This window comes from Podarcis liolepis, assembly GCF_965112155.1.
Source record: "Podarcis liolepis genome assembly, chromosome: 11".
NCBI classification, from domain to species: domain Eukaryota; kingdom Metazoa; phylum Chordata; class Lepidosauria; order Squamata; family Lacertidae; genus Podarcis; species Podarcis liolepis.
In genome coordinates this window covers 58,666,704-58,693,397 of record NC_139565.1, presented here as the reverse complement: position 1 = coordinate 58,693,397, position 26,694 = coordinate 58,666,704, and the positions used below count along the sequence as shown (strand labels likewise).

The 26,694-nt window shown below is 44.9% G+C and overlaps 1 protein-coding gene across 1 annotated transcript in view; it reads right to left on the bottom strand.

Annotated features, from left to right (window-relative positions):
• Window positions 1–3,437: 3,437 nt before the first annotated feature.
• The window catches only part of RIT2 (Ras like without CAAX 2), a 272,498-nt gene continuing 249,241 nt past the window's right edge, over window positions 3,438–26,694 (bottom strand). Inside the window, exon 5 of the mRNA XM_083466310.1 lies at window positions 3,438–3,666. Within this exon, the coding sequence (XP_083322436.1) occupies window positions 3,532–3,666 (135 nt within the window). The 3' untranslated portion in view covers window positions 3,438–3,531. The remainder of the gene's footprint in view (window positions 3,667–26,694) is intronic.

Sequence of the window (26,694 nt, the reverse complement as noted above, 5' to 3'; positions counted from 1 at the left end):
AATAGATGTGCAGAAAAATGCATTTATCTGGGTAATTGTGCACAAAAATGCATAATGTTATGAGTTTCTGGGTGCCAGACTCCCCTAAATTCCTGGGTCCAGACGGTGTTAGAATGCAATCAAGGCTGGGAGTTAAACTAGACTAGAGTCCTAATTCGTGGACACAGCTTCCCATGTTCAGGAGATCAGCAGGGAGATGAGCCATTAAGAAAACAAAGGGAAGGTAATGGGCCATTAAGAAAGCAGATGGGAAATGGATGAGGGCCCCTTATACAACTCAGAGTGAGTTAGAAGACAGAGTTTGAGTTTGAGTTTGAGTTTGAGTTGAGTGTGATGTGACCTAGAGGAGAAAAGGTTGCAGGCTGTTAAAGGCAGCAAGCTGGAGAGAAGGTTAGAGCACAATGGTTGATTTCTGTTTGAATCCAAGGTTGCAGCAATGGGAGAAACAAGACTCTCTTGGGGTATTAATGCTGTGAACCTCTCCATTGTAGGCTCAGGTTGTATATATGTGTAAGTAGACCATATGCCATAAAGACACCACAGTTTCCACTGGGCCTCATTCCGAAAAGGAAACACAAATCCTGGGCAAGCACCTAGAACCCCTGGAATCCTGCATCACTCAGAGTTTGGGGTGGCATGCAAAATTCTATTAGCGACTTTGAAGAAAAGAATCAGCAGCAATCTGATTTGAAGATTTGGAGAACTGAGCCTAAGTCTTGGGGAAAGTGTGCTGGCCAATGAACATGTGAATCTTCCTCAAAAAGTGACAGAGCTTTGGTTCACAGAATTGTAGAGTTGGAAGGGAATGCCAAGTGACATCTACTCCAACCCCCCCACAATGCAGGAACTGCAGCAGCTAATGAATTGGAGAGTCCTAGATATGGCCCAGAAGAGGGAAGAACAGTTGGATATTAATTTAGATTGAACATTTGACCACTTTGAAGAATTTTTGTATATACAACTGTCAGGTGGACACCTGGAAATTACTTTTATCTGTTTTAGACCTACAGTATTTTCCTCCCCCCCCCTTACTTCCCTTTTTTCTCTTTATTCAATTACTGTTGTTGTTGTTTAGTCGTTTAGTCGTGTCCGACTCTTCGTGACCCCATGGACCAGAGCACGCCAGGCACTCCTGTCTTCCACTGCCTCCCGCAGTTTGGTCAAACTTATGTTGGTAGCTTCGAGAACACTGTCCAACCATCTCGTCCTCTGTCGTCCCCTTCTCCTTGTGCCCTCCATCTTTCCCAACATCAGGGTCTTTTCCAGGGAGTCTTCTCTTCTCATGAGGTGGCCAAAGTATTGGAGCCTCAGCTTCAGGATTTGTCCTTCCAGTGAGCACTCAGGGCTGATTTCCTTCAGAATGGATAGATTTGATCTTCTTGCAGTCCATGGGACTCTCAAGAGTCTCCTCCAACACCATAATTAAAAAAAATATTTTTTTGAATTCACTTACTACTTTCTTAATATTCTCTCTCGCTGTATTTTGGTAAGAATTGCATACAGATGAAGATGAAGATGACAGACAGGTAGTGAAAGCCCACATGTGAGGGGGGGGAAGGGGAGCTCTCCCAGGGTAAGTGATGGGGGGAGGCAAATGGCCCCAGGTGAGAGATGAGTGAGTACATCAGGCATCCCCAACCTGCGACCCTCCAGATGTTCTGGCCTACAACTCTCATGACCCCTAGCTAACAGGACCAGTGGTCAGGGATGATGGGACCTGTGGTGTGTGAAACACAGAGCAGTCAAATACAACATTCCTAGAGTGGACATGTTTAGATATGAAGAGGGATGTTTGTCCAGCTTTGATAAACTTCCTGTTTCCTCCTGTGCTGGGACAAGCTTCCTCTACATGTGACCAGAGGTGGGCATGACTTTACCTATGCAGGTAACAAAAGCACAGGACTAGCCACCACATCTATCTCTTCTCTATTTTGCTTTCATCAAAGAAGCATCAGCCTGAGATGCTGTCTTGGCTTACAGCCAAGAGAGGACAAATGAACTATCTCCTTATGGGATAGATTCCATTTTTGTATATATTTTGTAACTTAAGTCTGCCTTCTGGGATCCATTTGTGAACAGAAGAAACTATTTTTATACTTTTATACAAGACGGTGTATTGTCTATTCTTTTTTAGGAGGGAAAAAAGGGACGCGGGTGACGTTGTGGGTTAAACCACAGAGCCTAGGACTTGCTGATCAGACGGTTGGCGGTTCAAATCCCTGCGATGGGGTGAGCTCCCGTTACTCGGTCCCTGCTCCTGCCAACCTAGCAGTTCTAAAGCATGACGTGCAAGTAGATAAATAGGTACCGCTCTGGTGGGAAGGTAAACTGCATTTCCGTGCACTGCTCTGGTTCACCAAAAGCAGCTTAGTCATGCTGGCCACAAGACCCAGAAGCTGTACGCCGGCTCCCTCGGCCAATAAAGTGAGATGAGTGCCGCAACCCCAGAGCCGGTCACGACTGGACCTAATGGTCAGGGGTCCCTTTACCTTTTTAAAGGAGAATTACCAGGAAACTTATTTTAGAGGCTTAAACAAGCCTGGCAACAAGTTATCCGCTGTGTAAGTTTAAAAGGGGAATGTTACTCTGCTAAATTATAGAACTTGTTAATGCAAGTTGGAAAGGATATAATTAAACAATATATCCTCTCCCGGCTCCCTGAACATTCCCACAGGAATTGTAGTCCAAGACATCTGGAAGGCCGAAGGCTGGGGATGCGTGAAGTACATCCTTCTCTGTATGGGATAAAAGTTAGGATATATCTGTGAGAGAGGACTCTGTATTCATTTAGCTCTTTACTTTTCTTCTTTTTTCCTCTCTCCCTCTTTTTTTTCCTTCTTTTTTGTTTTTGTTTAGATTACCGTAGTTTAGTTTGGTATTTTTTTAAAAGGTAACATGAAAAGTTTTAATAAAACTTTATTTAAAAAAGGAATATGCCAATAACTTGGTGCCACATCAGTGGTGTGGTTTTCACTGAGCTATCAAGGCAAGGGAATCCAGCCATCAATGGGGATGTGGTCTTTATGCTGGAGTCAATACCACTGCACGAAATAGAGGTTTTAATTTAATTGAATTGAACTGGTTTAATTTGAATGAGAATGGAAACCAATGGTGATTTTTAAAAACAACCACCTCTTGGGAAATGTGGCATCAACATGGCCCAAGACACAAACAGGTTAAATTTGGACTTAGAAACAACAACACCCTTATCCCCCTCCCACTTAGAAGCAACCTGCCCTCTCTTTTCTCTCCCTTTCTCTTCTTTTTAATATAACATTTCTCCCAAAGCATTATTCATTTTGATAGCCAGAAACAGCACAGCGCATAAATAGGAGAAAGCCATTCATTTGTGAAAAATGATACCGAGCGTGACTGAGAAGATAAATTCTTCATGTAAGGGTCGGGGGGTGGGGGGGGGAGAGAGAGAGAGAAGAAGAAGAAGGAGAAGAAAGTATGTTACAACTTTTCATGTCATGCATATCTTCTCGTTTTACATCGCCCTCAGCTACAGAGCAAGTCTCTGCGCTTGAGTTAAGTGTTGGGCATAGACTGCAGATTTAAATATCTCTTGAAGTTGGCTTTAAAGGACTGGTCGTTCCAGTGGTTTCCCATCAAGGTTTTGAACAGGGCAGATGCTGGCCAATTCAAGGCAGTCAGATGTAGGAGCTGGTCATTTATGCATCACCACACACAGAGACACACACAAACACACAAACACACAGAGACAGACAGACAGACAGACAGACAGACAGACAGACAGACAGAGGCAGAATTGCATAACATATGCATCTACTAATTTGTAGATGGCAGGTAACCATGATTTAAATGCAGCCACAGAAATATAGCAGCATGGAATTGTAGAGTTGGAAGGGAAGCTGAGTGTCATTTATACAACCCCCTGCAATGCAGGAATCTCAACCAAAGCATCCACGACAGATGGCCATCCAACCTCTGCTTTAAAAACCTCTGAGGAAAGAGAGTCCACAACCTCCAGAGGGAGAGTGTTCCACTGTCAAACATTTCTTACTGTCAGAAAGTTCTTCCTGATGTTTGAGTTTGAATCGCCTTTCTTGCAGCTTGAACCCATTGGTTTGGGTCCAGAGCAGGAGAAAACAAGCCTGTTCCCTCTTCCGTGTGATAGCCCTTTAGATATTTGAAGATGGCTATCATATCTCTTCTCAATCTTCTCTTTTTCAGGCTGAACATACCCAACTCCCTTGACCATTCTTCATAAGGCTTGGTTTCCAAACCCTTGATCATCTTGGTTTCCCTCCTCTGCACACATATCGGTTTGTCCATATACTTCTTAAATTATGGCACCCAGGACTGGAGACATTATTCCAGGTGTGGTCTGACCAAGGCAGAACAGAGCAGTATAACAACTTCATCTTCATTCATTTATGTGGCTCTACTCTGAGGATCATAGGATCATACATGCATGTGTGAACCAGACCTCAATGTGCCAGTAATTAAATAGATGCAATTTCAGATGTTTCAACCAACACACCACTCTGCCCAACATTGACTAAGACAAGCACATGTGCTGCTAACCTTAATTACATCCTCAGTTCCCACAAGGCAAATTCTGCAGAAGCTCGTTAATTTAAACAAGGAATGTTCGTATGAACCCCTGGAAAAAAAGAAAGAAAAGAAAAATGGCAGAAAACAGGTGCTTTAATGTAATTTAGGAAGGATTAGACTCTCCAATTCTTAAAATAATGGCATTTGTATTGGGCTGAGAAGGGAGGGGAAGGGGAGAGGAATGGATAAAAAAGTTGGAATCATTGCAGCCTTAAGTAGCGGAAGAGGGGACGTTGTTCAATTTATTCTCCTGGCCTTTTGTGTTTTTCATGATGGAACGTGAGTTGTTTGCCCACGACGGGGCTGCAAATGAAGGGACCGGCGTGTGATTCAGTGATAAACAAAAACATCAGACAGTAATCAGGGGAATGAGAAATAGAATTACAAGCTCGCATTATTGCCGTTCCACTGGATTTTAACTGCTAGCCATTTTATTCTGCATACTCTATCAAAAGAAATGTGCATTTGGCTTGCATTGCCGATGACACTTTCAAGGTCTTTGCCTTCATTAAATTTTTATACAATAGGGTTTCTTAAAAAAAAAGAAAAGTATTTGGGTGGGGGGTGGAGGGAGGGAAGTCAAGCTTCTCTGGTTCAACCCAGCACATGGAAGAAGAAATGATTACATTGCAAGGCTGCTTAATAAAACAGAGGAAAACATGATGCCGACATTTTATTAGTAATCTCTGTTTTCATATGTATACATATTCCAGCCACACTTTTAAAGGTCTTCCTAGCAAACAACCTAGGCTGAATGAATAGATATAGATAATATAGGTATATGACAATGTTTGTAGATGGATGTGCATAAATGGATGACCAAAAAAAGACTGTTCAAGGTGAATTGGCAGACATGATTTCATTGCAAACCATCCTGAGCATTTTAATAGATATGGTGTAGAAGGGTTGAATGACTGAATGGCTATGGGATATACCAGTTATATGTGCTGGGCAGTCAAGGATGCATGCCAACTGAGCATCCCTCAGTGGAGGCACCACTGATGATGCCTCATCTGCTGATCATAGGCCCCACGATGATTGACAATGGGGAGGCTCAATTCTTGAATGAATAGGGCTCAAATTTATACTAGTGGTGTGAAACAGGGTTCTGCTTTTCGGACTCATTCTCCAATCATTTTAGAATTTCAGTGGGTGAGGTGTTTGGGGCTTTCAACGTGGCTAAGAGTGGTTTGTGCGTGTTATCTGCAGCCTCCCTGCCTGCCCATATTTCCTGACTCAAAAAAAAAGACCCATTTACTTAGAGATGCGGGTGGCGCTGTGGGTTAATCCACAGAGCCTAGGACTTGCAGATCAGAAGGTCAGCGGTTCGAATCCCCGTGACGGGGTGATCTCCTGTTGTTCGGTCCCTGTTCCTGCCAACCTAGCAGTTTGAAAGCACATAAAAGTGCAAGTAGATAAATAGGTACCGCTCCGGCGGGAAGGTAAACGGTGTTTTCGTGCGCTGCTCTGGTTCGCCAGAAGCGGCTTACTCATGCTGGCCACATGACCCGGAAGATGTATGCTGGCTCCCTCGGCCTATAGAGCGAGATGAGCGCCACAACCCCAGAGTCGGTCACGACTGGACCTAATGGTCAGGGGTCCCTTTACCTTTACCTTACTTAATGGATATCTTTCTTGGGGCTTTGACCGAAGTTTGGGCACCCAGGAATACAGTGCAGCCTACCCTCCAATATTTTTTGGGATGGAAATAGGGACACCACATTGCAGGAATCTTTAGCTCATTGTGGGGCTTGAACCCACAAGCCTAAGATTAAGAGTCTTATGCTCTACCAACGGAGCTATCCCTCAGGGCAAACTCAACACAGCGCATCACTGAACTCTGGAACTTGCTCCCACAAGGTTTAATAACGCCCACAAATGTCGGTGACATTAAAATTGGACAAATTCATGGAGCATAAAGCTATCATTGGCTACTAGCCATGAAGGCCATGTTCTGCATCTGCTGCCAGAGCTTCTGAATACCAGTTGCTTGGAATCACAAATGGGCAGAATACTGTGGTACCCAGGTCTTGCTTGCTGGCTTCCCACAGGCATCTGGTAGGCCACTGGTGGACCGGGACTAAATGGACCATTAGTCTGATCCAGCAAACTTTTCTTATATCTTCATGCATCCTGCCCACGAGAATTTCAGCAACTATTTTTCTTTCCCTTTGGTGATTTTTGAATTTTTGAATTTTCCTCTTTAACAGTTGGAGATTTATTTATTTTTCAAGGCAGATGTGCTTTTCTCTTTTGGCACAGCACTAGTTTATGGTATTTGGAACCAACTTAAATTTCCAAAAGGTTTTACAGTGGTGCCCCGCAAGACGAATGCCTCGCAAGACGGAAAACCTGCTAGACGTTTCCGCAAAACGAATCTCCTATGGGCTTGCTTCGCAAGACAAAAACGTCTTGCCAGTTCCTGCGGGGTTTTTTTCCTCCCCCCCTTTTTCTAAGCCGCTAAGCCGCTTATCAGCTGATCCGATAAGCTGATAAGCCGCTAAAAGCCGCTAAAAGCGGCTAATAGCGCTAATAGAGCTAATCCGCTAATCCGTCAGTGGGCTTGCTTCGCAAGACGAAAAAACCGCTAGACGAAGAGAATCACAGAACGGATTCTTTTCGTCTTGCGAGGCACCACTGTATAGGCAGCTCCATAAGAAACAAGGATCCACCCCAATAAATATGGCCAATGGCCAGGGATGATGGGAGCTGTAGTCCAACCACCTTTGGAAAGCACCACATTGAATATCTCTGCCTGAAAGCATCCCAGTCTAGATGTTATCAGAATAACGGGAAACTCAGCTCCAGTCTCTTCTCCCCACGCTACAAATTAACCGCCCCTTCGGGTAGGATTCATACTGGAGCCTGGAAATTTATGTGGGACATTCTCAACTGCTGTCTTCTTTTCCATCTGCTGACCAGTGGTTTGTTAATTTAGGAAAAGAGTGAGCTGCAAATGCAGCTTAGATATAACTGATCTTATAAACAAGCCCTGAAGGGAGAACCTGCCAATAAAATTATAGAAAATTCAGCCAGACGTGGGATTTATTACAGAGCAAGTTTGAATGATGTTTGTAACTCTAATATCTTATCAGAACACACTTTCCTGGCATTACCTTTGCCTATAAACAGGGCTCATATACCTGTGTGGTTTGTTCTCTGACAACCTTTTCCTAGCAAAGGGGTGGGTCACGACTGTCACACAACAGGATCGACCAACCTGCTTTGACAGCTCTTTAATCTAATGGGATACTGTGCATTTATCTTGCCTGATATGAACATGATGCGCCTTCCCTCCCTTGGGATTGCACATAATTCTAACTCTCCTGTCCCCAGTTTTCTAGACCTATGCACCAAACACTCCCACTGTGAAATTCTAGGATGATTGATACCTCCGAGTTTCTAACAGCCAATTGCTCTCTATTCCTAATAATGATGGCATATTATGATGAACTTTCTGGCGGTAAGAGCTGTTCAACAATGGAACGGACCTTGGGAAGTGGTGAACTATGCTTCCTTGGAGGTTTATAAACAGAGTTTGGATGGCCATCTGTCGGGGATTCTTTAGCTGTGATTCCTGCATTGCAGGATGTTGGACCAGATGACACTTGGGGTTCATTCCACTTCTATGAGTCTTTGGTTCTATGGTACCAGTGGGGAAGGCTTCCTGTCCTTCTTTTGGGGCTTCTCTGAAGGCATCAGTGTAGTCACTGCAGGATGAACAATGATGGACTAGGTGGATATTACCGTATTTTTCATCCCATAGGACGCTCCGTCCCATAGGAAGCACCTAGTTTTTTTTTGGGGGGGGGGGGAATAAAGAAAAAAAAATTCCTTTATTTCCCCCCCAAAAGCAGGTTGGGGAAACCGAACCAGGTCGAGGAACAGCGGGATGGCGGCGCTGCGCCTCCCTGCTGTCCCCCAAACTTGTGGGGCTGGCCGATGTCTGCCCGGCGTGAGGGGTGCTCTGCTTCAGGGCGCCCTGCCCGTCGGGTGGCAAGCTGCTATCCGCAGCATGGGGAGCCCTGCGGGGAACTCCTGCAGGGCTGCCTAGGCTGCGGAGGTGTTCCCGAAGCGCCGAGCGCTCTGCTTTCAGGGTGCCCGGCGCTCCAGGAAGCAGGCTGCTATCCGCAGCCTAGACAGCCCTGCGGGACCTCCCGCAGGACTGCCTAGGCTGCAGGTGTGTTCCTGAAGCGCCGGAAGCTCTGCTTTCAGCGCGCCCGGCGCTCCGGGAAGCAGACTACTATCCGCAGCCTAGACAGCCCTGCGGGAACTCCCGCAGGGCTGCCTAGGCTGCGGATGTCTTCCTGAAGCCTGGAGAGCGAGAGGGGTCGGTGCGCACCGACCCCTCTCGCTCTCCAAGCTTCAGCGAAAGCCTGCATTCGCCCCATAGGACGCACCCAGATTTCCCCTTCATTTTTGGAGGGGAAAAAGTGCGTCCTATAGGGCGAAAAATGCGGTAGTTTCCTCCAGCAGAGTCCTTGGTGTTTGGAACACAGGATGCTACCTCAGAGCAAGTCAGACCATTGGTCTATCCATCTCAGCATTCCGAGTGGCCTGGCAGGTCACATTTTATCTTGGTCCTGGGGGTGGGGTCAGGTGCCACCATTGGGTAGTTGATTCTGCACCAAGAGGAATGCCCACAAGGCCCTGCTGCCATTGGTCAATTTCAGCAGCAGGGGATGATCCAGCCTACCATATGCTGGTTCATGGGAGTGGCGTGAGGGCCCACCTACAATGCTGCCCATGCCAGAAAGCCAAACAGACCTATCTGAAGCCTTATGTGGAAAAACAGGGAAAGGGCCTGTGGCGTTTGCCCTCCTAGGTGTGTGACATCATACTGGGTTCATAAGGAAAGGGCTAACTAATTGTAAAATGCCTAACCAATAGGAACCCAAGGGGAGGAGTTGTTAGAGTTAGAGTTAGAGTTAGAGTTGTTAAGAAGTCAGTCTGGAATTAGAGAAGAGAAGGAGAGGATAAGTCTGTGGTTTGGGTTAGTCTGATGTGAGAGAGTGAGAGAATCTGTTAAGAGGAGTCAGTCAAACAGTTGAGATAATTAGTCAGAAGGTATTAGGAAGGTACAGGCTGGTAAAGAAACTAAAGTTAAGAAACTGACAAGAATTTTATCTGAGAAACCATAAACCTGTTAACGCTTACAAAATAAACTTGTTTATTTGGTTCAATTTTAATAACTGTCTGGTCTCAGTGTTTTACCCGAGAGTAATGGGTTGGAGGCAGCGGGGAAGCGAGCACAGTGGTGGCACAGGGATCAATAGACCGTCAAACGTCCGGGGACCCTGTGTGATCACCACAGGGCCAAAGCACAGTGGTGGAGCATATGCATGGCTATATGTGTGGACCAATGAAATGTCAGGGATTTGGACCTGGAAACTTTTGCTTATAAATCATGTGCTTGATTATTGCACAGCAATAATCTGCCAGCAAACCAGTGGCTAACAGGAAGAAGCAGCTAGGACTGTTTGCAAATATTGTCTCACTCATTGGTTTGCTCCAGCTGTTCTCTATGTCCATTGGTGGAAGGAATGAGATTAGAAAGCCCCTTTAATTCTTTTCCATCTCCCCAGTTCTCCATCTCAGAGCAAAGCTGAATAGATTTCTTCCTATCCATTCCAGTGCCTCTATCTATAGTTCCCAAGTTGTCCCCTGTTTTCCAGCTTCTGACTTTTCTCTGTCAGCTGCCTTGGCTTCTGGAGAAAGCACAGAAGCATCTCCATCACTTTTGCACCAAGCTTGTCCCTATCCAATGCTGCTTGCTTATTGTGTCAGTGTCACAGATCCTAGCCAGAGCCTGGGGATGGGAGAAAATGGGATGTGTTTCACATTTAAAGATGAACCTATCCAATTTGCACTTTTCAAAACAATGCATGAACTGAAACACAGCCATCCTTTGAAAATTGTGCTTCTCCAAATTATACAATGTAGTTCTCCGGCCAAGTCATGTGGACAAAAAAGGATCTATGAAAGTGTGCATGTCTTAATGAAAATAGCATACCAAAATGCATTGCATTTGGAAAACCTGCATAAAACCTGTGCATATTAGGAGAAATTTATATTGAAATGTCGATGAATTTTCAGGAGAACTTTAAAAATGAATGCACTGATGAGAAACTGTGCAGACCTGAATTTAAACTGGAATAACACAAGAAACTGAAATTGATAGATCTGACCATCCATACACAACAAGCCCACCCACTCCTGCCTCTCTGTCTCAGCTTCTTTGCTGCTGCTGGGACCCTGACCCCCAGGCAATTAGCCAATCAACCTAATGTGATTTTGCAGTTTCCCAAATGTCTCTTACATTTAGCAGATCTTACCCAGTATCTTATCTTCACCACTAGTTCATTTCCCCCCACCCAGTTGCAGAAAGAGCTCCATTTCTATATCAACTACAACCTTTCTCCCGTTCTAAGCCTCTCCTTCTAAATGCTTGCTAAATTTGTTGCCAGCATGCTGGCTCTCTTTGTCCATTTCAGAAATCAATTACCGTCAACGTGAAGAATTTCCCTCTAAAATCCCTAAGTGCCTGGCCTTTACTTGGTGTCAGTCCATGCCCTTTTCTCTTCCAGCACATTAGACTTTCAAGTCTTCTATTGGACATATCTCCTCAACACATCCTAATTTTCCCTTATTAGAAAAGGGGGAGGCAAGCACTGAAACCCTCTCCCTATCGCCCACCTTGTTCATCCACCATGCATGGAATAACTTCTTCATCTCCTTCTCCTCCTTTGAGAATCTCTTGAAGCCCTACTTTGCAAAAATGCATTCCTGACTCAGCTCCATTCTAACCGCTCAACTCTCTCCTAACCCAAGTCAGGCTTGAGAGTCTTGGGAAAGCATTTGAAAAATAACAAGGACAGCATCAGGATGTGTATCTGAAGAAGTGTGTATCTGAAGAAGTGTGCATGCACACGAAAGCTCATACCAAGAACTAACTTAGTTGGTCTTTAAGGTGCTACTAGAAGGAATATTTTTTATTTTGTCAGTAGGGGTGGGCAACCTTACTTGAAACTGAGGACCACGTTCTAATGGTGGAAAGTAATTGGCACTGCATACCACTAGCAGGTCAAAAAGAGTCACCCATTTCCTTTTCACTCTCGCTTTCTCTTTGTCCTATCATTTCTCTCTCTTCCTCCCTCTGTCTCTTGACATGGTGGTTGAGTTATAATTTGAGCTGCGTTCTCAGACATTTTGTTGGGGTTGGGTGGTTCTGGCTCCATACAAACCCCCACCAAGGAAACATTCGCACCATGCATTTAAAGCACTATGATATAACAGTCACTGCTTTCCTGAAGAATTCTAGGGGCTGTGGTTTGTTCAGGATACTGAGAGTTGTTAGGAGCCCCTTATTTCCAGAGTTCCCCATGAAGAGGGATTGGCTATTAAATCACTCTGTGTAAAAGAGAGTTGGTAGGGTTGTAACAGAAAGAGTGGCCTTCGTTCTCTGTGTCAGTCCTTGGCCACATTCATACCATGAATTTAAGGCACTGATATCACTGTTAAACCTCTCTGGGAATAGTAGCTGTGCAAGAGGAATAGGGGTCTCCTAACAACTCTGGTTAAACCACAGAGCCTAGGACTTGCCGATCAGAAGGTCAGCGGTTCGAATCCCCATGACGGGGTGAGCTCCCGTTGCTCGGTCCCGGCTCCTGCCAACCTAGCAGTTCGAAAGCTCCTTAAAGTGCAAGTAGATAAATAGGTACCGCTCCTGCGGGAAGGTAAACGGTGTTTCCGTACGCTGCTCTGGTTCACCAGAAGTGGCTTAGTCATGCTGGCCACATGACCTGGAAGTTGTAAGCCAGCTCCCTCGGCCAATAAAGCGAGATGAGAGCCGCAACCCCAGAGTCGGCCACGACTGGACCTAATGGTCAGGGGTCCCTTTACCTTTAACAACTCTGCACCCTTAACAAACTATGTATCCCACAATCCTTTGGGTGAAGGTGTGCCTGTTACAAGCGATATCCTAGTTCTTTAAATGTATGGTGTTAATATGGTTTCCCAGTAGTGATGTACGAAAGTGAGAGTTGGACCATAAAGAAGGCTGATCGCCGAAGAATTGATGCTTTTGAATTCCGGTGCTGGAGGAGACTCTTGAGAGTCCCATGGACTGCAAGAAGATCAAACCAATCCATTCTGAAGGAAATCAGCCCTGAGTGCTTACTGGAAGGACAGATCCTGAAGCTGAGGCTCCAATACTTTGGCCACCTCATGAGGTGAGAAGACTCCATGAAAGATGGAGGGCACAAGGAGAAGGGGGCGACAGAGGATGAGATGGTTGGATAGTGTTCTCAAAGCTACCAGCATGAGTTTGACCAAACTGCGGGAGGCAGTGGAAGACAGGAGTGCCTGGTGTGCTCTGGTCCATGGGGTCACGAAGAGTCGGGCATGACTAAACAACTAAACAACAACAAATGTGGCCAAGGACTCACACAGGGAAAGATGGCTGCTCTCAGGTAAGTCAGTGGTTTCTACTACAAGGCTACCCGCTCTGCTTGACTTGGTTGAAAAGCACCCTGCTTTAACTTAGAAATCTTCCCATGACCTCAAGAAGGACTGAGGCAGGGTTTCATCCACAAACATGCATGAATGGAGTGGGCGGCAGAGGACGGAGGCAGCCAATGTTCTCTGTGGCTTTGCCTGATTCTCAAGAAAAAGCAAAGCTCACGTGGGAGGGAAAACCTGGCAATGTCTCTAAATGGATCAAATATTCCGAGCTTGATTCACACACTTGTCACTGATTTGACTGCAGACTATTAAGAAAGATGCAAAACTGGTGTAAGCTTCTTCTTCTTTAATCCTTTTAAGGCTGTCTAGTCAAAAAAAGAGAGTTTCTTCTGCATGCAAGAATCCTACATAGAACAGATGGTGGTCCCATAAATAAATAATTAATTTCCTATCACCTTAGCGGTTTTTCATCCCCAACATCTGTTGGCTGAGAGCATCTTTTTTTATTTATAAAAAGGGCCTTTTTTGTGGGTCTAAGAGACAATGAGCTCTTTTTAAAAAGAAGATCCTGGAAGGATGGATTTTACTCATGACTCCCATTGACAGGACCATATGTAGTCTGTGCTGCACAATAGATGGAGTTTCTTCTATCGTTCCCCCCTCCTCCCACATCCCACCCATGTGAGCCAGATTCAGTGCCAAGAAAAGCTGAAATTGGTGATTGGTATACATTATGCAAATAAAGCACATTTGCATAATTTGTTTTTTTGCGATTTATAGACTTTTGCATATTCTCTTCCAGTTTTGCGAATCGTGGGGAAGGGTTGATGAGCAGGTGCAGAATTTGAAGCAAAACAGAGCGGGACTCTTGTCTGGTGCTGGGAACAGGAGGAGGAGGAAGGCGAGGGAGTGGGATGGATCTAGTTCTGCCAGGCAGGGTGCAAAACGGGTGGTGGAGGAACAACATGGAAACTTAAGGAGCAGGCCCATCTATTTATTATTATTTGATTATTTGTTGAATTTGTATGCTTCCCTTCCTTCGCAGATCACAGGGCAGTTCACAGCATAAAAATACAAGACCCCCCCCCAAATAATTAATAAAAACAAGAACAAAACAAACCAGGAACCCTGCTCTTGGCATCTCCTCCTGGAAACACATTTAAAAGGAATGGTAATCAGTCAAAGGCCTGGGATGAAGAGGAATGTTTTCCTCTGGTGCCTAAAGGTGGGGAATGTGGGTGGCGCTGTGGTCTAAACCACTGAGCCTCTTGGGCTTGTCAATCAGTAGGTTGGCGGTTCGATTCCCCGTGTTGGGGTGAGCTCCCTTTGCTCTGTCCCAGCTCCTGCCAACCTAGCAGTTCAAAAGCACACCAGTACAAGTAGATAAATAGGCACTGCTGCAGTGGGAAGGTAAACGGCATTTGGTTTCCGTCACTGTGTTCTGTTGCACCAGAAGTGGTTTAGTCCTGCTGGCCACATGACCTGGAAAGCTGTCTGTGGACAAACGCCGGCTCCCTCAGCCTGAAAGCAAGATGGGCGCTGCAACCCCATAGTTGCCTTTGACTGCACTTAACCGTCCAGGGGTCCTTTACCTTTTATCTTTTTACCATCGTGAAGGTGCCAGCTCAGCCACCCTGGGGAGAGCATTCCTCAAATGGGGAGCCACTTAGCATTGTCATGACTGACATGAGGCTTTAAGGTTTAGGCAGGGAACATACCGAAAGCAAACTGGAGATGCCATGGACTGAACCTGAGACCTTTACCACTGAACTACAGCCCTATCATTAAGCTATTATATCCCCCAACCCTACCTGGACACTCCAGGGACTGAACCTGGGAATGTTTTCCTGAAAAGCCCATGCATTCCACTCCACTTCAGCTACAGCTTCCACCCATGCATCTAAGGTAAGATGTGAATTGAGCTAGAAGTTTGGTGGGAGGGGTGTTGTATCTGTCTTTTAATAATAATAATAATAATAATAATAATAATAATAATAATAATAATATCTTTATTGTCATTGCCCCCTTCGGGGACAACAAAATTACTTGACTGCTCCATAAAAACACTAATTAAACAATACAGTATAATACATCAAGGGAGATTAGATGACTTTCAAAGTCCGGGCTTCCCATTCAGGGCCGAGATCGCTCTGGAGAAGCTGTTCTTAAGATGGCTCGTTCTTGTCTTCATCGTCCTGTATCTCCGTCCCGACGGCAAGAGCTCGAAGAGACAGTGACCAGGATGCGATGGATCTTTTACTATGTCCAGTGCCTTCCTATGGCACCTTGTGGCATAAATCTGCTCTAAGGTGGAGAGTGGGCAGCCAACAATGCTCTCTGCTGCCTTAACAACCCTTTAGTGTGCATCTCAGTGGCTGGCTAAACTCCTTCACATAATGAGATGCCCTAAGCTTGAATTTCAGTCTCCCCTGAGAGTGCTCAATATGGGAAGGATGGGGAGAATTTGATTTAGTTTGCATAGTTAAGCTGTGGAACTCGCTACCACAACTGGCATTGATGACCCCCAACTTGGATGGCTTTAAACAAGGATTGGAGAAATTCATCGGGGTACATGGTTATTGATGACTCCTAGCCATAACAGCTGTGCTTTGTCCCCATGGTTGGAGGCAGTAGCGCTTTTGAATACCAGCTGCTGGAAACCACAGGAGAGGAGAAGGCTTTTGTGCTTGGGTCCCACTTGCAGGTTTCAAGGGCACCAATTTGGGTCTTAGCTTATGGGTGCCCAATGGCGCCCATGACATAATGTGACATCATGAAGAAACCGCATGTCATGTCAGAGCCGCCAGAAGCTTGGGTCTGCCCTCGCCGGTCCTGGAAGGATCCTTTAAAAAAGTCCCATATGCTCAGAGACTTTGTGCCTGTTCACTGGGGGAGATAGGAAGCCCAGAGCACTTGTTCTTTAGATGTCCCTTTTATGAAGAGGCACGTAGTGAGACCATTGATCCCCTACTGGTGAGGCTCGCTGACCTCCCGGAAAAGCAAAAATTGGACCTTTTCCTGTTAGGCAAAGATCAGAAGACGACGCAGATGGTCGCCAGATTCTGTGTACAGATCTGTAGGTGCAGACCATCCCCCAACCCAAACTAGTTCGTTAAGAAAATCCCCAAACTCAGTTCCTTGGGTGACTCTGGTCATCTCTCTGTGGTTGCTTATCTGAAAGTTTTAAGTGTCTATACGCTTATCACATTTATACATTTTAAATTTATTGTTGTACATCGTTTTAAATAAAAAAATTCCTTCCAGTAGCACCTTAAAGACCAACTAAGTTAGTTCTTGGTATGAGCTTTCGTGTGCATGCACACTTCTTCAGATACACAGATATCTGAAGAAGTGTGCATGCACATGAAAGCTCATACCAAGAACTAACTTAGTTGGTCTTTAAGGTGCTACTGGAAGGAATTTTTTTATTTTGACTATGGCAGACCAACACGGCTACCTATCTACAACTGGATCGTTTTAAATGTTTGTTTTCCTTCTGGGATTGTACCCCCAAGTGTGTTTTATAAGCTGGTCTCTGACCGTAATAAATTAGCTATCTATCTATCATCTATCTATCTATCTATCTATCTATCATGTCAGAGCCATGCGGTGTGGTGCTGAGTCCCCTCAAAAAATGGTGGGGGCCCAGGCAACCAGGACCCCATAGAGTTGGCACCAGTGCAGGTTCCCCAGAGGCATCTAGCTGGCTACTGTGAGCACAGGATGTTCTTAAGTTGGGGGGGAATGAGAAATTGGGGGGGACCCAAAATTGATCGATTTGCACATTTGTTTGGCCATTGTGAGAATCATAAGCTGGACTCATTGGACGTTTGGTTTGATCCAGCAAGGCTCCTCTTAAGATCCTGCATATGCCCATCCAAGATCCATCCAACACAGTATGTTCTTGCAAGACCTCAAAGGTAATTATGGAAATTACAAAGCTGAAGCGCTAACCAGGGTTCCCGGATAAATAAGTTTTCGCCTAAAAAAGGGGGGGGGCATATGAACAAATGGGTGCTCTCCAGTAGCATAATAGCAATGGCACAATCGATAAATTGCCAACAGTGTATGGCCTCGTAAAGCCCAAATTCAAAGTCATGAATTATAATCATCATTAGGGGAAATGACAAAAAGCATGAATCACGGCCCGCTCTGCCGCAGCGCACAGTGGTAAGTCTAAGGAGATGCAACTTTGTACTAATTACCGAAATGAAAAGATCTCCTGTAATAAATGCGCCACAACATTTTATAAGCATGTATATATAAAAATATATTTCCAGAGCTGTAATCCCTACTAAGTGAAGGCATAAATTTAACTCTGAAGTGTTTCCAAGTTTTTGCAACTTTGCTCGGTGGAAGTTTACAAAAGTGGAATCTGAACCACTGGCAAAAGCCATGCTGCCAGATCACCATCCTGTGTCTGTGTGACACACGAGAGAGAGAGAGAGAGAGAGAGAGAGAGAGAGAGAGAGAGAGAGAGCTTACCCATACAAACAGCTTGGGCAGGTGTTTGGAACAGGAACATTTAAGACAGGGGTGGGCAGACATAAGACTGGTCCTGGCAGATACAATACTAGTACTATCTACTTTATTACTGGATTCCTGAGATCCAAAAACAGATCCAAAATAGTTGTCTACATGGACAGATGTTCACAAAAAAATAATAGTTCATTTTCCTGTCCTGAATCTTCCAATGTCTCTCATTGGATTTCCATGAGTTCTAGGACTACCGTCAGGCTTCAGGGAAATGGCTTCCTCCCCCCACGGCAGTAGATAAGCAAAACAAAGGAAAAGGAATCTGCTTACCAGTTGAAAAGTTTAATAATCACAGCGAGAGAACAAAGAACACATCTCCTAGAAATGGCGGTGCTCCCAATTAAGGGACACTCCCCACTCCATCCCTATTAATCTATGTCACTCCTATGTCTTGTAATCTGAGCTTGTACCCTCTGCGCTGGCTGGCGCTGTAGTCTAAGCCACTGAGCCTCTTGGGCTTGCTGATCAGAAGGTTGGTGATTCGAATCCCCATGACAGGGTGAACTCCCATTGCTTGGTCCCTGCTCCTGCCAACCTAGCAGTTCGAAAGCACATCAAAGTGCAAATAGATAAATAGGTACTGCTCCGGCGGGAAGGTAAATGGCGTTTCTGTGCACTGATCTGGTTTGCCAGAAGTGGCTTAATCATGCTGGCCCCATGACCCAAAAGCTGTCTGTAAACAAACGCCAGCTCCCTCGGCCAGTAAAGTGAGATGAGTGCGGCAACCACAGAGTCGTTCGCGACTGGACTTAATGGCCAGGGGCCCTTTTACCTTTACCTTACCCTCTGTGCTTTTTGTTCTGACACTTTCTGAGCTCTCTGGGACTTTGGGGAAGGGGAGTGAATACTTTCCAGAGACTGTGAATCTGTTAACTCTCTCTCTTCTAGTGTTTATTCTGCTAGCTGCTCCCTATCCAGTATTTCCCAGCTTTTGCTTTCTGAACTATGCCCCTCTGCAAACCACTATTCGAAATCTATACTGTCCTCTTGCTCCTGGGAAGATTCAAGAGGGGGTGGCTCCCACCATTCTTCCTCAGTGCAGCCCTCTTCAGCACAGTTCCTGACAGCTACTAGAGGAGAATTTAGGGCAGTGTAACTGGTTCCCTTCAGCACTGGGTGCTGAGACTAGGAACCATCACAGCTATGACGTTGGGACTTGAGCAGAACGGAAGGCGAGATGCAGAGAGCGGGGAGCACCAATTTTTGGGCTAACATAGCACACCACTGGAATTTGAAAGACCAAAGTCCCCCCCTTGGTGCTACTGGATTCAGCTGTTGAGAGGGTGGATGAATGGATGGTTCATGACAGACTCCCTCCAAGCCTGATACACATACACACCAAGCTCAGTGTCCCAAGTACAGTGGTACCCCTGGTTGTGAATGGGATCTGTTCCCGAGGTCCGTTTGCAACATGAAAAGAGTGCAACCCGCAGCAGTGCATCGCACATGCGCAGGTTGCAATTCCCCGCCTCTGTGCATGATGTCATTTTGCGCTTCTGCGCATGTTCGAGTGGTGAAACCCGGAAGTAACCCTTTCCTGTACTTCCGGGTCACCGTGGGATGTAACCTGAAAGAATGTAACATGAAGCGGACGTAACATGAAGTATGACTTTACTTGCCTGGGTTGCCTGGCCTTAAATCACAGTTCTGCTTTCTGGTCATACAGGACCAAGAACATTTATCTGCTGTGCCTCAGGTCCCTTCCTGTCACAATTAAGAAGAGACAGATTTGGGCAAATTGTGGTGGAAAACAAAGAGAAAATGTGCTTCAACAATATATGTCTGGCAAATGTCTGGATCCCAAGAGTGCTGAGCAATGTGATGGAGGCCAGACTGCAATTTCATTGTGGTACATAGAATGGAAATTATTATGGGTGCCACATAGTATTTCTTCTGCATTTGCAAAAAAATCAACCTTTTAGTGTGGAAGCACCTACACTTTTGAACTCCCTGCCTATTCATAGAATCATAGAATCATAGAGTTGGAAGAGACCACAAGGGCCATCGAGTCCAACCCCCTGCCAAGCAGGAAACACCATCAGAGCACTCCTGACATATGGGTGTCAAGCCTCTGCTTAAAGACCTCCAAAGTAGGAGACTCCACCACACTCCTTGGCAGCAAATTCCACTGTCGAACAGCTCTTACTGTCAGGAAGTTCTTCCTAATGTTTAGGTGGAATCTTCTTTCTTGTAGTTTGGATCCATTGCTCCGTGTCCACTTCTCTGGAGCAGCAGAAAACAACCTTTCTCCCTCCTCTATGTGACATCTTTTTATATATTTGAACATGGCTATCAGATCACCCCTTAACCTCCTCTTCTCCAGGCTAAACATGCCCAGCTCCCTTAACCGTTCCTCATAAGGCATCATTTCCAGGCCTTTGACCATTTTGGTTGCCCTCCTCTGGACACGTTCCAGTTTGTCAGTGTCCTTCTTGAATTGTGGTGCCCAGAACTGGACAATATTGATATCAGGCAGGCCCCTTCCCTGTATTTTTCCTGACGCCTGCTTAAAACATTTTTGTTTAAGCAAGCCTACCCAGATGTGGTGGCGCTGTGGGTTAAACCACAGAGCCTAGGATTTGCCGATCAGAAGGTCGGTGGTTCGAATCCCCACGATGGGGTGAGCTCCCATTGCTCGGTCCCAGCTCCTGCCAACCTAGCAGTTCGAAAGCACATCAAAGTGCAAATAGATAAATACCTCCAGCGGGAAGGTAAACAGCGTTTCCATGTGCAGCTCTGGTTTGCCAGAAGCGGCTTAGTCATGCTGGCCACATGACTCAGAAGCTGTCTGCGGACAAACACTGACTCCCTTGGCCAATAAAGCGAGATGAGCGCCACAACCCCAGAGTCAGCCACGACTGGACCTAATGGTCGGGGGTCCCTTTACCATTACTCAGATATGTAGAGTGTCGACACGTGTTGTCGCCTGCTCTTAATGTTTCCCTGATTTAAATTTTCACCGAACATTTTAGACAGTTGCATTTATCTGTTTCTGCTGATCATTTTATTGTTTTATTCTTTTTTGTAAACTGCTCTGAGGTTGTTGTTGTTTTTTTGTGATGTATATGCTTTATGAAATAAGCAGATAACCACATCAGTAGTGGTTCACCACAACTGTGTTTCTGATATTTAACATCTAACCACCAAGCAAATGGGACTGGGAATCTGGGAAGGAGAAAAATATTGGCTCTTATATTGATTTATGGGAATGTCTATCTAAGCCACCAAAGAGTTTATGAAAGAGCCCTCCAGACCTTTTGTAGCGGAGTCATCACTAATTAACACTTTGGGGACCTGATTGTGATCCAGAGATGTCCATTCCACTGAGCAAGATATAGTGAGGTTTTCAGCCAGGATCTTAAGGTCAAGGTGCTTCCCTGAATTCCACACACACAAAGCATTTCAACAGCTGTCTTGGGGAGAGGGTGAGGGGAGGCCTCTCAACCTCTGCCAAGCAATTCTTTCATTTTTATTTAAAGAGCAGGAATTAAATCATGATTAAACATTGTAGGGCAGAATGTACAGAAATAGCAGCTTGGTGGGTGAGAGATATGAAGCAGGAGAGAAGTCACACCTTCTTGCATGTGGCTGAGCATGAGTTGAGGGATGTGAAATAATAATAAAAACTAAAATTATAATTATTATTTTTTTCAAATACTGTATCCAAACCACTTTTTATATTTCCGCCAGCATGCATGATGACATTGCATGTTCAACACACATACATGAAAAAATAGATTTATGATTTGCGCAACACATAAGCACCTCATCTAATAATTCTTCATAGTAATAAAATCCACAATAGATTTTTATTGTGTTTTTATTTAAAGAACAAGAATTAAATCATGCTTAGGTTTTGATTAAACATTGCAGGGCAGAATGTACAGACATAGCTAACTGGCGGATGGGAGCTCTGAGGCAGAAGCAAAATAACTCTTTTCGGTATTTTGCATGTGACTGAGCATTAGTTTAGGGATGTGTGATGATGATGATGATGATAGTAATAATAATAATAAGTTTTAAAAATCCAAACCACCCTTAATATTTGTGCCTATATGCATGATGACATTGCATGCTCAATACATATGCAAAAATAGATTTATGATTTGTGCAATGCATAAGCACCTCACATGGTGATTATTAATAGTAATAAAATCCACAATAGATTTTAACTGCATAACACACACACCCCTCAAAAGCACAAGCATCTTTCTGACCTGTCAAATATTGATTTCCATCATTGTTGGGGATTACATGAACACAATTGTCTCAATTATGCACCAGCTTCTGCACAGTGCCATTTTTTCTTTTCTTTGCAGAACCAACAGTAATGCCCCAAATATTACTGGGTTCTCAGGACACCAAGGGCTCATCCATCATCATCATAATTATTTTATTATTTATACCCCATCCATCTGACTGGGTTGCCCCAGCCACTCTGGGCAACTTCCAATATATATAAAAAATAATATAATGTTGCACATAAATAGGCTATCCTATACAGCTATGGTTTTTCCAGTAGTGATGTATGGAAGTGAGAGCTGGACCATAAAGAAGGCTGATCGCCGAAGAATTGATGCTTTTGAATTCTGGTGCTGGAGGAGACTCTTGAGAGTCCCATGGACTGCAAGAAGATCAAACCTATCCATTCTGAAGGAAATCAGCCCTGAGTGCTCACTGGAAGGACATATCCTGAAGCTGAGGCTCCAGTACTTTGGCCCACTCATGAGAAGAGATGACTCCCTGGGAAAGACCCTGATGTTGGGAAAGATGGAGGGCACAAGGAGAAGGGGACGACAGAGGACGAGATGGTTGGACACTGTTCTCGAAGCTACCAGCATGAGTTTGACCAAACTGTGGGAGGAAGGGGAAATCAGGAGTGCCTGGCGTGGTTTGGTCCATGGGGTCACGAAGAGTCAGACATGACTAAACAACTAAACAACAACAACAACAACAACAACAACAACAAAAATACATTGGTACCTTGGGTTCAGAACTTAATTCATTCCGGAGGTCCATTCTTAACCTGAAACTGTTCTTAACCTAAGGTACCACTTTAGCTAACGGGGCCTCCCACTGCCACTGCATCATTTCTGTTCTCATCCTGAAGTAAAGTTTTTAACCCAAGGTACTATTTCTGGGTTAGCGGAGTCTGTAACTGAAGCATCTGTAACCCGAGGTACCACTGTAGAGGGCTGCCTTCAGATGTCTTCTAAAGGTTACATAGTTATTCATCTCCTTGACATCTGATGGGACAACGTTCAACAGGGTGGGCACCACTACCAAGAAGGCCCTCTACTCAGTTCCCTGTAACCTTACTTCTCACAGTGAGGGAACTGCCAGAAGGCCCTCAGCGCTGGACCTCAGTGTCCGGGCTGAACGATGGGGGTGGAGACTCTCCTTCAGATATACTGGACCGAGGCCATTTAGGGCTTTAAAGGTCAGCACCAACACTTTGAACTGTGCTCGGAAACCTACTGGGAGTCAATGTTGGTTATATGGCTTCAGCTGTCTCTCCTAGTCACCACCTGCTTGTTCTGTGCCTAGAAAGCATGGGTCCAAGTGGTTTTCCTTTCATCCTGTATTCTCTAGGTATGGTCCAAGAGGTTTTGCCTTTGCCCTGCCTCTTCCCCCTAGACTCTTCCCCCGACTCTTCGTGACCCATGGACCAGAGCACGCCAGGCACTTCTGTCTTCCACTGTCTCCCGCAGTTTGGTCAGACTCATGTTTGTAGCTTCGAGAACACTGTCCAACCATCTCGTCCTCTGTCGTCCCCTTCTCCTTGTGCCCTCAATCTTTCCCAACATCAGGGTCTTTTCCAGGGAGTCTTCACTTCTCATGAGGTGGCCAAAATATTGGAGCCTCAGCTTCACAATCTGTCCTTTAGCTTTAGCACTAAATGGGAACAAAAAGCAATTTACAAAAAAATTGGTTGCCATTCGTTCCCATTCAGCACCAAACCATGGGTTTTCCTGGGGGGAAGTGGAGGGGCAAATAAGAAGTGGTTGATATTTACAACACTGGGGAATAATGCCAGTGTCAGGGGAATAGCCTATGTAGATTGATAAAATGAAGAAGCCAACCCAGAAACTAACCAGATCTGAAAGCATTAATGTAGGCGGGGTAGAAGAAGGTTTCGCCTGTGGCCCCACCCCTAACTTCAATTGATTGATTGACTTAAAAACTAATCCCCCAACAGGAAAACAATGGACTGGAGCCTTTGATGCTAGCCGTCCCAGAAACACCCTTTCCCTTTCAATGGAATAATCTGTTAGTTTTACGCCAAGAATTTAATAAACATGTTGAATTGGAAGCTCAGAAGAGAGATAAATATATAACTTTTCGTGTGAAACATATGGTTGATTCAGGCATAATTGCAGCAAAAATATTATTTCTTGGTACATTTCATATATCAAATCAAGGATTCAAATCAGCTCTAGTCTTCGCAACCAAACATGTGCCCTGTGATAAGAATATAAAACTGAAGGAGTGTGTCAGTTACCATTAAAATTAAAATTAGGTCCTTCCTTTCTGATGATCTGGATTGAATTGTTAAGTAGCACCGACCCCAGATCTGCATGGAAGGAAACAGCATCAGAGGAAGGGAAAGTCTTGGTTGGGTTGTTTTTATGCCCAGCAATCAAAGGGAGCAAGATATCTGCATCTCAACATGGTGGCTATTGAAGATCCAGTGGCCTTGAATTTAAATTGGACTCCTTCCTGGCATTCAGCATTTGATCAGGTTTATATATGCTGATCTTCACATTCAAGAAACTGAAGAGCTTCTATTTTCTCTTATTTGGAGTGCCCTTACTTGCAAACTAGGGGCTGTCCCTTTGCTTGTTTCACTTGCTAAACCACCTCTTCCCATGTTAACCCCCTTGGCTTCCCTCTTCCCACCTCACACAGCTAACTAAGCTCCCCTTTCACTTCCTCAACTCCATTTATGAATCCATTTCTCTCTTCTGTTTTGCAGCCCTGTTCCAAGGCTGAGACTGGAGCCCACTGCCCCCCTCCCTTCCCCACAGCCAATGCAATTTCGGATGTTAGTTTTGCTAATATATGCATTTTAATGCACCGTTATCCATAATAGATATATTTTTTGTTCACATTCTTTGGTTAGAGAGCTTTATTGCAAAATTTGGCGCAGTGCAGATTTCAAAGGATTGCTGTGCTTTGATTTGCATTTGTTTCAGGACATGTGAATAGGAACTGAACTGAATTTCTCCCCTGCCCCTGGAAGGAGGTTGTAGTTTGAAAGCAAATTTAACAAAGTTAAAGAAGGGGACCCAAAATTTAAAAAAGATCAGAATGCACACATACAAAATTCAAGAAAATGTGTTGCACTTGGGTCCTCCTTGTCTGCTTCCCATCAAACATAAGAACGTAAGAAAAGCCTGTGGGGTTATGACAGTGGACTACCCAGTCTAGCATCCTGTTCGCATAGTGGCCAACCAGATGACTATGGAAAGTCCATAGGCGGGATCTGAGAACAGTGAAGTGTAGGTGGGTTCCCATGAGACAAGACACAGTGACAACAGCAAGAATCTTTTTTGAATTAACAGAACTGAACAACAGGGACAAAGCAATTGCTTATATACATTTCTGAAGGCCTGGGCCACTCCCACTCCCAACGTGATTGGCTGTCTAAACTTCCAAACTGCAAATCATAACTCAGAATTTAAGGGCCAATGGCAGAAGCCCAAATCCTGAATGTTCTGTGATTGGATATCATGTATCGAATCTGAACACAGGGGCTCAGAATGCTTAGTCCAGACTCAAGCTCAGGCAAACACAGACCTCTGAATACCTAACAAACAGTACTCTCCACTTTTGTGGTTCTTAGCAACTGGTATTCAGAGCTGAGGGAGGCCTTTGACCTCATCAGACAAAAAGGGCTGTCCACACTGCTCAACATGATAGGATGGCCACCTCAGCTTCACAAGATGATCATGACCTTCCATGAGAACATGGGCAGCACCATCCAGTATGACATCTCATCCTCGGATGCCCTCCCTATCAGAAATAGTGCAAAACAGGCACTCACGCCAACTCACTTTGGCATAGCTTTCTCCCTGTTGTTCTCATATACCTCCACCTCAACTGTGTATTTTCACTGAAGGAGTGACGGGGGTCTGTTCAACCCTAAAATCTCTAACCACAAGTGTGGTGGGTCCTTATCTGAGAGATGTTGTTCACTGATGATGCATCCTTGAGAGTGCCTCTTACAGTGGAGACCATCAAGGTTAGTAGCCCATAGGCAACTGGGTGCTGACTGTGAGGCCACCAGGTTGTGCTGGATGGGCCTTTGAACTGAGCCAGCAGGGTCCTTCTTATATTCTGAAATATTTAGCCTGTGTACTTATTCGCAGGACGCTATTTCTGTCCCCCACTTTCCCCCCTCATGCCTTGCCAACACAGGCAAAGAGAACACATGCATGGTCTATTTTTACGAGTCCACCTTGGCCATCCCTTAATAAATTATGCATTTTCAAAATGTTTTGCAATCTCTTCCCTTATTAATAATTCCCACGCACTTCCTATTGCTGAAGTCAAGCGTACATTTTTATGACTTACTGGCTGCCCCATTATTGCTGTCTGAAATATGTTTCACAATTAGTGGGCTCTTGGATAGGCAAATGGCCATTCAAATGGCATTTGAGTCTTCGGTGAGATGAGATGCACATGCAAAAACCGGGATTAAAATAGCTGGCATTTGGGTGGAGGCCAAGGGTCTGAATTAGAGACTGTAAAGAAGAGCTTTCCAAACTTTTCATGTTGATGGCACCCTTTTTAGACAGACATCATTCTGCGACACAGTAATTCAGTTTTGCGAGCAAACCAGAGGTTAAACTCACCCCTTTCCAGCCCTGGAAGGAGAGTTTGTATGACACACACTGCAGCTGATACACTAATGTGTCGTGACACACAGTTTGGAAAGCTCTGCTGTAAAGCTCTCTTGGCAAAGTAACACCTAGAGACCCTCCTATGGATACTCTCCAACATTCCTCAGATGAAAATAGGGACATTTCTCACTCCCCTGCAACTGACCCATCTTTTTTACCCCTCTCACAGAGCTTTTACTATCAGAAGAAGGGCAAGTACCACAACTAC